The sequence below is a fragment of the Silurus meridionalis genome, chromosome 5, assembly GCF_014805685.1.
Source record: "Silurus meridionalis isolate SWU-2019-XX chromosome 5, ASM1480568v1, whole genome shotgun sequence".
In the NCBI taxonomy this organism is placed as follows: Eukaryota; Metazoa; Chordata; class Actinopteri; order Siluriformes; family Siluridae; genus Silurus; species Silurus meridionalis.
Genome location: NC_060888.1, coordinates 1,013,580 through 1,024,391, shown reverse-complemented (window position 1 = coordinate 1,024,391; position 10,812 = coordinate 1,013,580). Strand labels below are relative to the sequence as shown.

The window sequence follows — 10,812 nt, the reverse complement described above, 5'->3', positions numbered from 1 at the left end:
CAGGTAAAAATTCTGCTGCAGAAGAATGAGGAACATTCCACAACATGAAGAACATCTTCAGAACGTTCAGATCCAGAAAAACATCCTGATAACAAGAGATGCTGCTGAGATCATGACATCGTTAATTATTCTATAAATAGCAGTAACGTGAGTAACGTCAGAGCTGTTACAGAGATACCAGGAGCTGACGTCACATTTTTATTCAATCTGCATTCATTATGTATTTTATTAATTTGCATAATAATAATAATAATAATATTAATAATACTAATAATTTACAAGCAACTATTTATAATATCTCCAGTATTTTCTGGATGAAATATTCTGCATCCAAAATGATGGAATGAAACAAATATTTATGTATTTATTTGTTTGTTTGTTTGTTTATTTGTTTGTTTGTTTGTTTGTTTGTTTGTTTGTTATGCTTTAAACACCATCAAGAACTCTCAAATTAAAAAGTCATGAACAAAAAGAAGTGATGAATAGAAGAAAATATACAGAAATGAAAAATAAATAAATGAACAAATAAATAAATAAATAAATAAATGTTCATACAGAATATTCAGATCAATTTAATAGAATTAAAATGAATTATTTATTTATTTATTTATTTATTTATTTATGTCTTGTTTCACTTCAATTTCTACTTTATAAAATAAAATAAATTATAATAATGCATTTTCAACAACAAATCATTACAGTTCTGCACTATTAGTACTGTAGTGTGTGCTTAATTATTGATAATTATAATTGCAAAAAAATCTTTAATGTTCATATGAAAGAAGTAAATCCTTTTCAAATCCTGTTAATAAAATCTATGAAATGGAAAAGCATTTATTTCTATTTTACCTCCACGTGAGTGTGTATGAGCTCTTCAGGTGTAAATATGCTGACACACAGTTTACAGATTGTTTTTATTTCTTCTGAGGGAATTTCTGTGAACGAAACATCAGATTTCTATCAGACTTCAAAAAGTTTTAACCCACAAACAAATAACACAAGTTTCATCACCCTGCCAATATTTATGCACATATCTGTAGATACGCAGTATATATACAGTATGTGGTTAGATGCTTATAATTACTGTGTGTGTGTGTGTGTGTGTGTGTGTGTGTGTGTGTGTGTGTGTGTGTATATAGTTCTATATAGTGCTGGACTACAGAGTGTGTAACAATGAAAAGATTCCTCCAGTGGTCGAGTCCCAAAAAAGAGGAGTGTGTCCATGCTGCTGTTCAGAAACAGGTAACAGACACACACACACACACACACACACACACACACTGTTCCTTAAAAACAGGTAACATACACACACACTCAGAAGAGCCATCAATAAAATAAAAATGAATAAATAATGAGAAGTGTGTGTGTGTGTGTGTGTGTGTGTGTGTGTGTGTGTGTGTGTGTGTTTTAGATGACAGTGTTGTCTCTGAAGACTCTATGACTCAGAAAACTCTTGTGGATTTTGCAGTCAGTGACACACCAGCGTCATGTACGAAGCCGAGTGTCGATCTGATCTCTCTGGACAGTTCACACACACCATCACTGATCTGAATATCTGCTGCCTGTGTGTGTGGTGTGTGTGTGTGTGTGTGTGTGTGTGTGTGTGTGTGTGTGTGTGTGTGTGTGTGAGTGAGATCATAAGGCTTTGGGATTGAGGATGTGTCGATGTGAACGTGTACTGCGGAAAAAATCGGATATTTTAATAATCGCAAAATCAACAAAAGTACAAAACATTTTCTTCACCAAAATCTTACCACAAAGTTGGAGACACAATTGTTCCGGACGTCTCTGGATGTAGGAACATGTACATTTGCCTTCACTTGAACTAGGAGACCCAAACCAGCTCCAGCATGATGTTACCCCTGTGCACAAATCCAGCTCCATGAAGATCTGTTTTCCATGGTGTGAAGTGGAAGATCTCCTGCTATAAACCTACTGAACATCTTATTTTGGGACTTAACTAACACCTTGTAGATGAATAAACCTCCACAAAGTCTAGTGGAACATCTTCCCAGAAGAGTGAAGATTATTGTAACAGTGAATGGGGACAGAAAGTGGAATGAGATGTTAAGACAGGAGAGAAAGTGAGTGGATTGACGCAGGACACACACAGGACTGGTTTAACCTTAAACCCACATTTATTATATTAAAGTTTACATGTTTATATTTTATTGATTGAATATTGCTAGTTTATTCATTTCAGGGTTTTTTTTAATAAATAAATAAATAAATCCAGACCGTAAATTAGCTCCGCCCACAAGCACACATCTTTAAATAGTAATAAGGAACTTATCAGGGTTTTTAAATAAACAATAAAAATGAAAATAAATTCTTTTTATTGTTATTATGTGCACATTTTACATGTGGATGAGTTTCTCTCTCCCCTCTCTCTCTCTCTCTCTCTCTCTCTCTCTCTCTCTCTCTCTCTCTCTCTCTCTCTCTCTCTCCCCTCTCTCTCTCTCTTTCTCTCTCTCTCCCTCTCTCTTCCCTCTCTATCTTTCTCTCTCTCTCTCTCTCTCTCTCTCTCTCTCTCTCTCTCTATCTTTCTCTCTCTCTCTCTCTCTCTCTCTCTCTCTCTCTGTCTTTAGAGAACAGTGTATTTAATGTAGGAGAAGAGAAAAAAGATGGACAGAGGAAGAGATAGAGAGACGTGAAAGAAATAAAAGCGTCATTGCTTTTGTGTAAATTATCTGCCTGTTTATTGCATCTAATCAGCAACTAGTTAATAAACTATAATCTGAAGTATTTCAGATTTCTCTCTCTCTTTTGTTTTTCATGATACAGATACAGTAGGAAAGCGTGATGTGCATCACCATAACTGAGGCCGATTCGCATCTCGATGAAGATCCACTGATACGATTCACCTCTATTACGATGCAGCACGATCCGATTTCAGTTCCATTCAACACAATGTGATGCAGCAGAAATAATATGATGATCAATTTACTTAAATGTCTTCTGACGTCTAACACATGACCCCGTTCACACACACGCCTCTGTAGTGCACCAAAGAAAGAACAACGTTCTTTTCCTGTTGTGTCTGCAGGAAGTTACAGCTCTACCTCTGCCATGTTAATCTGAATTCTATGTGACTCTCAGCACACGCCTCGTCTCCGCAGTGTTGTGATACGTCATGTTCACGTAGCAGCGCTGGTGTTTAGAGACGAGAAATCGGTCCACATATCAAATACTGATCACAAATTATTGATCACTTTCTAAATAATAAAAGTTTAGCACATCTACTGATAATTATATATAGAAATAAATCATTTTTTACATTTATGCATCACATCGTAACATTAACGCCAATACGAATCGCTGAATCTCACGTTCTGTGTAAATGCCTTTAAATATTATGAATCTTTCTACAGTTTAAATTGTTTGGTTTTGTTCTCACAATAAGATCACAGTTGCAATTCAACCACAATTATACCCCACAAGAAGAACCAAGAAGAACCAAGAAGAAGGCATCTATAACAGGAACCTGACATCCTGTAAACTATGAGCAACATTTTATCTGTCTTTTATTTTCTATTACAATCCAGATGTTTACACATAAAGAGTCTCATAAAGAGTCTCTCACACACACACACACACACACACACACACACACACACACACACAAATTAGGCGTTTTTATTATTGATTTTCCTCCACATTATTCATAACCTGAGCAATTCGGTCGAGTCGATAACTGTGATAACTTCATAATAAACAGCTATAGCGGCTTTAATGGAGGCTCAATGTCATTGAGGACCCTCTGGTTGTGCTTCCCAGACCCCCCCTACACACACACACACACACACACACACACACACACTTGGGGAGGCCGGGGCTCCAGAGGCTTAATTTAAAACATAAATGTTGTTTTGGATTTCAGTATTTTGTCGATGAGCCAGACGGCCTCGTGGATTACAGCGTCTCATTTATTTATGCGCGAACGTGAGGGTGAGATGTGTTTCAGTCCCTCGGGGTGTGAGAGAGAAATCTCGTATCATCAGTGTTTTCATACACACACACACACACACACACACAGGTACCATCACAGGCCCATATGTCTATTGATTTTCACAGAAGCTCCACTTATCTCTATATTGGCCTCCATTACGTCTGGAGCGCGCAGGTTACACTGCTGATGATGAAGCTGAAATCGTGTCAATTCCTCTGATAAAAACTTCACTCTGAGGCCTAACAGACTGAAGAGAGATTCTTTAACCCATAAAGCTTTTAGATTTCAACCCCCACAACCCATCAATTTATCTAAGGTCATAAGCGACAAAACCGGAGCCAAGGGCCGTGACGGTGTTTTACCCACGCAGGAAAAACAACCTCTGTTTTATATATTTATATATTTCTCTCCAAACTGATAAAATCACACTATTAAATCATGAAGGGGTTTTTCTCTCGTTTCATTTTGCCCTCATGGAAAAATACAAAAGAAAAGAAAGACAAGATTTCTATGCAATTTATCTCTCATACACTTCTCTCTCTTCCTCTCTCTCTCTCCATCTATCTCTCTCTTCTCTCTCTCTCTCTCTCTCTCTCCTCTATCTCTCTCTCTCTCTCTCTCTCTCTCCTCTATCTCTCTCTCTCTCTCTCTCTCTCTCTCCCCTTTATCTCTTCCTCTATCTCTCCCTCTTTCTCTCTCTATCTCTCTCTCCCCTTTCTCTCCTCTCTCTCTCTCTCCTCTCTCTCTCCCCTTTCTCTCTCTCTCTCTCCCCTTTATCTCGCCTCTCTCTCCCTCTATATCTCTCTCTCCTCTCTCTATCTCTCTCTTCCCTTTCTCTCCTCTCTCTCTCCCCTTTATCTCTCCTCTATCTCTCTCTATCTCTCCTCTCTCTATCTCTCTCTCCTCTCTCTATCTCTCTCTCTCTCTCTATCTCTCTCTTCCTCTCTCTCCTCTCTCTATCTCTCTCTCCTCTATCTCTCTATCTCTCTCTCTCTCTCTCTCTCTCTCTCTCTCTCTCTCTCTCTCTCTCTCTCTCTCTCCAGCTGTAGGGAATTAAAATCCGACAGTCAGAGGATGAAGGCTATAATCCACCTGAGACACAGACGGAAAATACAGAAAGAGAGAGAGAGAGAGAGAGAGAGAGAGAGAAAGAGAGAGAGAGATTTCTCTTTTTCCCCCCTCTCCTCTCATCTCTCATCAGATGGTGTGCGTCTCTGTCTCCCCGTCCAAAAGGTGCACAGATGATGGGACTAAATCAGGAATTAACGGCCCACTCAAAGGCTTTATGACTGATCCTGCAGGTCACAGAGGAGCCCCGTGACCTCTGACCTCCTCCCTTCACTTAGCAGGAGGGATAATGAATGAATCTGGACACAAAGGTGCATTTTTTCCTTTCCTTCTTCTCCTGTTTGTTTACAGCCTGGAGTAGTGTTCAGTCCAGAAATCTTCAATTTAGTCAATAAGAAACAAAGAACTTTTTACTTACATTTTATTTCCCCCCAAAAGATTCACAGGAGACTGAAAGATCTACCAACGTGTCCTACAGCGGTTTGTTTTCTGATGTTCTTCTACCTTAAACTCATTGTTTATAAGGAAACATTCAGCAGGGTTCTCCATTCAAACTTCACCAGAGGAACAGCTGAAGAACCTGCTGAAGATCCTCTGATGGAAAAATCACTTTTTACACGTCATTATAAGAAATATCGCACTCACGTGGAAAATAAAAATCGAAAACGCCACGTGATATGAAGTGTTTAAAAGCGACATCACTTGTTTTAAAGAAACTATATTTTTACTATATTTTAGGTATCATTTTGCAACACGTCATTTTGCAACACGTGATCATTTATTACATGGTGTCACGTGTTGGAGATCACACACACACACACACACACACACACACACACACACACACACACACACACACACACACACACACAGGATCATTATAACCTGATCATTGTTCCTAATGCTTAATTATAAACATTCACACTATCATGTTAATTGCACAATATGACAATATTAAATCTAATTATTCGATTCATTCCGTAGCAGTGATCATTCATAATTACGCATTTAATTTCCTCTACAGGAAATTTATATTAGATATATGTATAAATACATTTCCTGTAGATAGCAGGGTTTATAGAGGAACATAAGAGCATTAAAGTTCAGATTTATATCTATACTGTGTTCTAAATACACAAGAGTTGGAGATTATTGTTGGAGATGTTATTATTATTATTATTATTATTATTATTATTATTATTATTATTATTATTATTATTATTATTATTATTATTATTATTATTATTATTGTTGTTGTTGTTGTTGCTGTTGATTTAATTGTAAGAAGAGTATCAGATCCAAACCTCCTCCAAAACACACAAACAGAAACACAAATCTCACCTCCATGCCTGATTTATAAACTTGATTATTACTAATGATGTGTCCACCAGGGGGCAGTAAATGACAACGATTCCGGAACCCACCCCAAGGTGACCCTGGAAAGCCCTGAGAAGAGAAGAAACATGTCTATAAACACTGAGTGGGTTCTGGTTTATAATAAATATCTCTGATGGTAATACACAAAATGATAATATCTCTAAAGAGTTTTATATGAGCTGCTACAGAAGAATAAATGGGTGTAAATGCACATGGTTTCATCCACACGTGTGTTTTAAAGGGTCTAAAAGGACGTATTATGGGCTTCATGCTGAAGGTGCTGCTGAATTGAAATTCTACAGGAATTCTATAGGGCGTAAAGCTCCAGTGTAGCAGCGCGATCAGAGAGAAAAAAACTGCCGTTCATGCAAATGTAATGACTCTCATCCTGTTACAGCCACGTAATTACCTGAGATCAAATATCCCATTACAACCGTCACGACACGCCCGCGGAGCCACACGTGAAGTCCATCCAGGTGTGTTTACACAAGACGCCGTGCCGTAGTCCAGTTTTAACAACAGAACATTACGCTGTTTTTATTTAAACTATTAACAGCCATTGGCATTTATTTACCTTCATCTAGTTTGTCGTTTGTTGTCATGTGAACATGTAGCATCAGTTTCTGCTGTCATTTCTACATCTTTACATCTTTACTGCTGTCACCTTTACATCTTTACATCTTTACTGCAGTCACCTTTACATCTTTACATCTTTACTGCTGTCACCTTTACATCTTTACATCTTTACTGCTGTCACCTTTACATCTTTACATCTTTACTGCTGTCACCTTTACATCTTTACATCTTTACTGCTGTCACTTCTACATCTTTACATCTTTACTGCTGTCACTTCTACATCTTTACATCTTTACTGCTGTCACCTTTACATCTTTACATCTTTACTGCTGTCACCTTTACATCTTTACATCTTTACTGCTGTCACCTTTACATCTTTACATCTTTACTGCTGTCACCTTTACATCTTTACATCTTTACTGCTGTCACCTTTACATCTTTACATCTTTACTGCTGTCACTTCTACATGTTTACATCTTTACTGCTGTCACTTCTACATCTTTACATCTTTACTGCTGTCACCTTTACATCTTTACATCTTTACTGCTGTCACCTTTACATCTTTACATCTTTACTGCTGTCATTTCTACATCTTTACATCTTTACTGCTGTCACCTTTACATCTTTACATCTTTACTGGTGTCACTTCTACATCTTTACATCTTTACTGCTGTCACTTCTACATCTTTACATCTTTACTGCTGTCACCTTTACATCTTTACATCTTAACTGCTGTCACCTTTACATCTTTACAACTTTACTGCTGTCACCTTTACATCTTTACATCTTTACTGCTGTCACTTTTGCATCTTTACATCTTTACTGCTGAATCTTCTGCGTGTGACATCAAAACCCCCTAATCTGCTGACATAAGTCTCACCACTAAAAAATTCTCTGTTCAGGAGAAAACGTAATGTGTCTGAAGTGAGGTTACCTACGTTTTTAGAGTCAATTTGCAGACGTTTGTTCACTGGCGTTAACTAGCTGTTTTCTAATGTAGCTTAACTAGCATTACTCTAAACTAGCATTACTCTAAACTAGCATTACTCTAAACTAGCATCGCTCTGAACTAGCTTTACTCTAAACTAGCATCGCTCTGAACTAGCTTTACTCTAAACTAGCATTACTCTAAACTATCATTACTCTAAACTATCATCGCTCTAAACTAGCTTTACTCTAAACTAGCATTACTCTAAACTAGCATCGCTCTGAACTAGCTTTACTCTAAACTAGCATTACTCTAAACTAGCATCGCTCTTAACTAGCTTTACTCTAAACTAGCTTTACTCTAAACAAGCATCACTCTAAACTAGCTTTACTCTAAACTAGCTTTACACTAAACTAGCATCACTCTGGACTAGCATCACTCTGTACTAGCATTACTCTGGACTAGCATCACTCTAGATTAGCATCACTCTAGACTAGCATCACTCTGGACTAGCGTCACTCTGGACTAGCATCACTCTAGACTAGCATCACTCTGGACTAGCTTTGCTCTGTGTGTATCAGACTCTCTGTCACGTTTTCACTACGTGTTTTGTGCTCCAACATCCAACTCGTGATTTCGCATGCCACGGCAGTGAAGTTATAAATCCGTAAAGTGATTAAACAGACGTGAACGAGCGAGTCAGCGTCCCAGAGTTTGTCTAACATGCAGATGAAAAAGTGCTGCAAATGAATGATTCATGTGTCTGACAAGCTGCGTTTTCGCCAGTGCAAACACTCCGACTGCTGCACCACACACTCATTACTTCCGAAAATTGGGTTTCGGCCTGGAATTATTAATATTCATTGTGAGCTGATGTGTAAGAGGCCGTGTTTGCTCATGATGAATCCATCTGCGCTGTTTAACTGCCATTTGTTCTTTCATTAACTTCAGAGAGAGAGACAGAGAGAGAGAGAGAGAGAGAGAGAGAGAGAGAGAGAGAGAGAGAGAGAGAGAGAGAGAGAGAGACAGAGAGAGAGAGAGAGAGAGAGAGAGAGAGAGAGAGAGAGAGAGAGAGAGAGAGAGAGAGAGAGAGAGAGAGAGAGAGAGAGAGAGAGAGAGAGAGAGAGATAGATAGATAGATAGATAGAGATAGAGTGAGAGAGACAGAGAGAGAGAGAGAGAGAGAGAGACAGAGAGAGAGAGAGAGAGACAGAGAGAGAGAGAGAGAGAGAGAGAGAGAGAGACAGAGAGAGAGAGAGAGAGAGAGAGAGAGAGAGAGAGAGAGAAATAGATTCTGATAGAAATGTCAGTGACACTGGTACCTAATCAGACAAATGCAGGAACGTTTTGTTCGTTCGGTCGTGATTAATTGTAATTCATTAAGGCGAATTGTGACTAATGCAGATGTGCAGTTGAAACGCAGAACCTCGGGGTAATTACCACATTTACATGAAATAAATGAAAAAAGTTCTCTTACTTTCCCAACATGCCTCAGTGTCTCTAATGATGTCCATAATCATTTGTATCCCTTGTATTTTATAGACATAACATTCAGTTCAAAGAAAGAAATGATGAAATTATCAGCATCGTATTTGCTCCATCACCCTGTCAGGTTTCCTGTGTTTCTATCAGGCACCTGAGGAGAACAACACACAGTTCAATGGGGCTTGTAGTTCATAGGGGTAGAACTGAGTCACATTAATATGTTTTTATGTAGAATTCTATGCATACCTTTGAAAAGTCTTGGAAAAAATTCAACATGTGTGTAAAAACTTTAATTTGGTGATTAATGGTGAGTACATTTCTGACTAAAACATAGTTGCCTCTGCCATGAGGTTAAAACTCATGATAATGATGATGATGATGATGATGATCCCAAACCGTCGTTTACATCAACACAGAAAGATCACGTGTGACAAGAAATGTTAAACACATTTTTCAAAGCCTTTAGTATGAAATTATGAGGATGTCCATATTTATCCTAAACCTGAGAACGTAATGAATGAAAATCTTCTACAATCGTGTACATCTACAAGAACGAGATGAAGGATGTAGTGGGTTGTTATTTAAAAGTGATGCTGGTCAGTAATGGAAAACTGTAAAACTTTAAAGGTCACTGTTCTGGAGACAAAAATGTCCTTATTAAAAATATTTGTCTTTGCAGTGCCAATAATTTTGCACTCACAATCACCTAAAAGTGACATTCGCTTGTTAGCAAAAAAATAAATAGCTCCATCACTCTTAAGCTGTCTATGTATGTGTAGACATTTAATTAATAAAAAATATATATATATATATATATATATATATATATATATATATATATATATATATATATATATATATATATATACATGGTGTAAAATAATGACCTGTTTTTGTTTTTTTCTGTCACAAGTAATTATGAAATAAATGTAAACGCACTTCGGCTGCCACCAGGGGGCGAACTTTAACCACTGCACAGAGAATCTGTGTAGAAAAATAACAGATGAGTTTTTATAAATAAAAATTACCCATAAGAGTGAAAAGTTTTTAATATAAATAATTATATTTATTATATATATACAATACCAGTTAAAAGTGTGGACACACCTTCTCCTTCAGGTTCTTTTTTGTTGTTGTTGTTATTTACTGCGTTTAACAATAATTCTGAGTCCAAACCCTGAAAAATGTGAATGAAATTATGTAGTAAACAAAGAAATTTGTTAAAATATGAATATGTTTAATATTTATGATTCGCATGCTCTTGTCATGTTCTCAGTCAGCCTCATGACGTCATCACCTGGAATGGTTTTCCAACAATCTTGAGGAGTTCCCAGAGGTGTTGGGTGCCTGTTGGCTGCTTTTCCTTCACTCTCCATTCCAACTCAATCCCAAATCATCTAACTGGCTGTAGATCTGATGCAGCACTTCA

The 10,812-nt window shown here is 37.5% G+C and overlaps 1 protein-coding gene across 1 annotated transcript in view; it reads left to right on the top strand.

The window, feature by feature from the left end:
- egf (epidermal growth factor) overlaps positions 1 to 2,387 on the top strand; it is an 18,349-nt gene extending 15,962 nt beyond the window's left edge. Inside the window, exons 20-22 of the mRNA XM_046849764.1 lie at positions 1 to 3; positions 1,140 to 1,242; positions 1,412 to 2,387. The exon at positions 1 to 3 is cut by the window's left edge and continues 97 nt beyond it. Coding sequence (XP_046705720.1) covers positions 1 to 3; positions 1,140 to 1,242; positions 1,412 to 1,551 — 246 coding nt within the window. The 3' untranslated portion in view covers positions 1,552 to 2,387. The remainder of the gene's footprint in view (positions 4 to 1,139; positions 1,243 to 1,411) is intronic.
- The last annotated feature ends 8,425 nt before the right edge of the window (positions 2,388 to 10,812 follow it).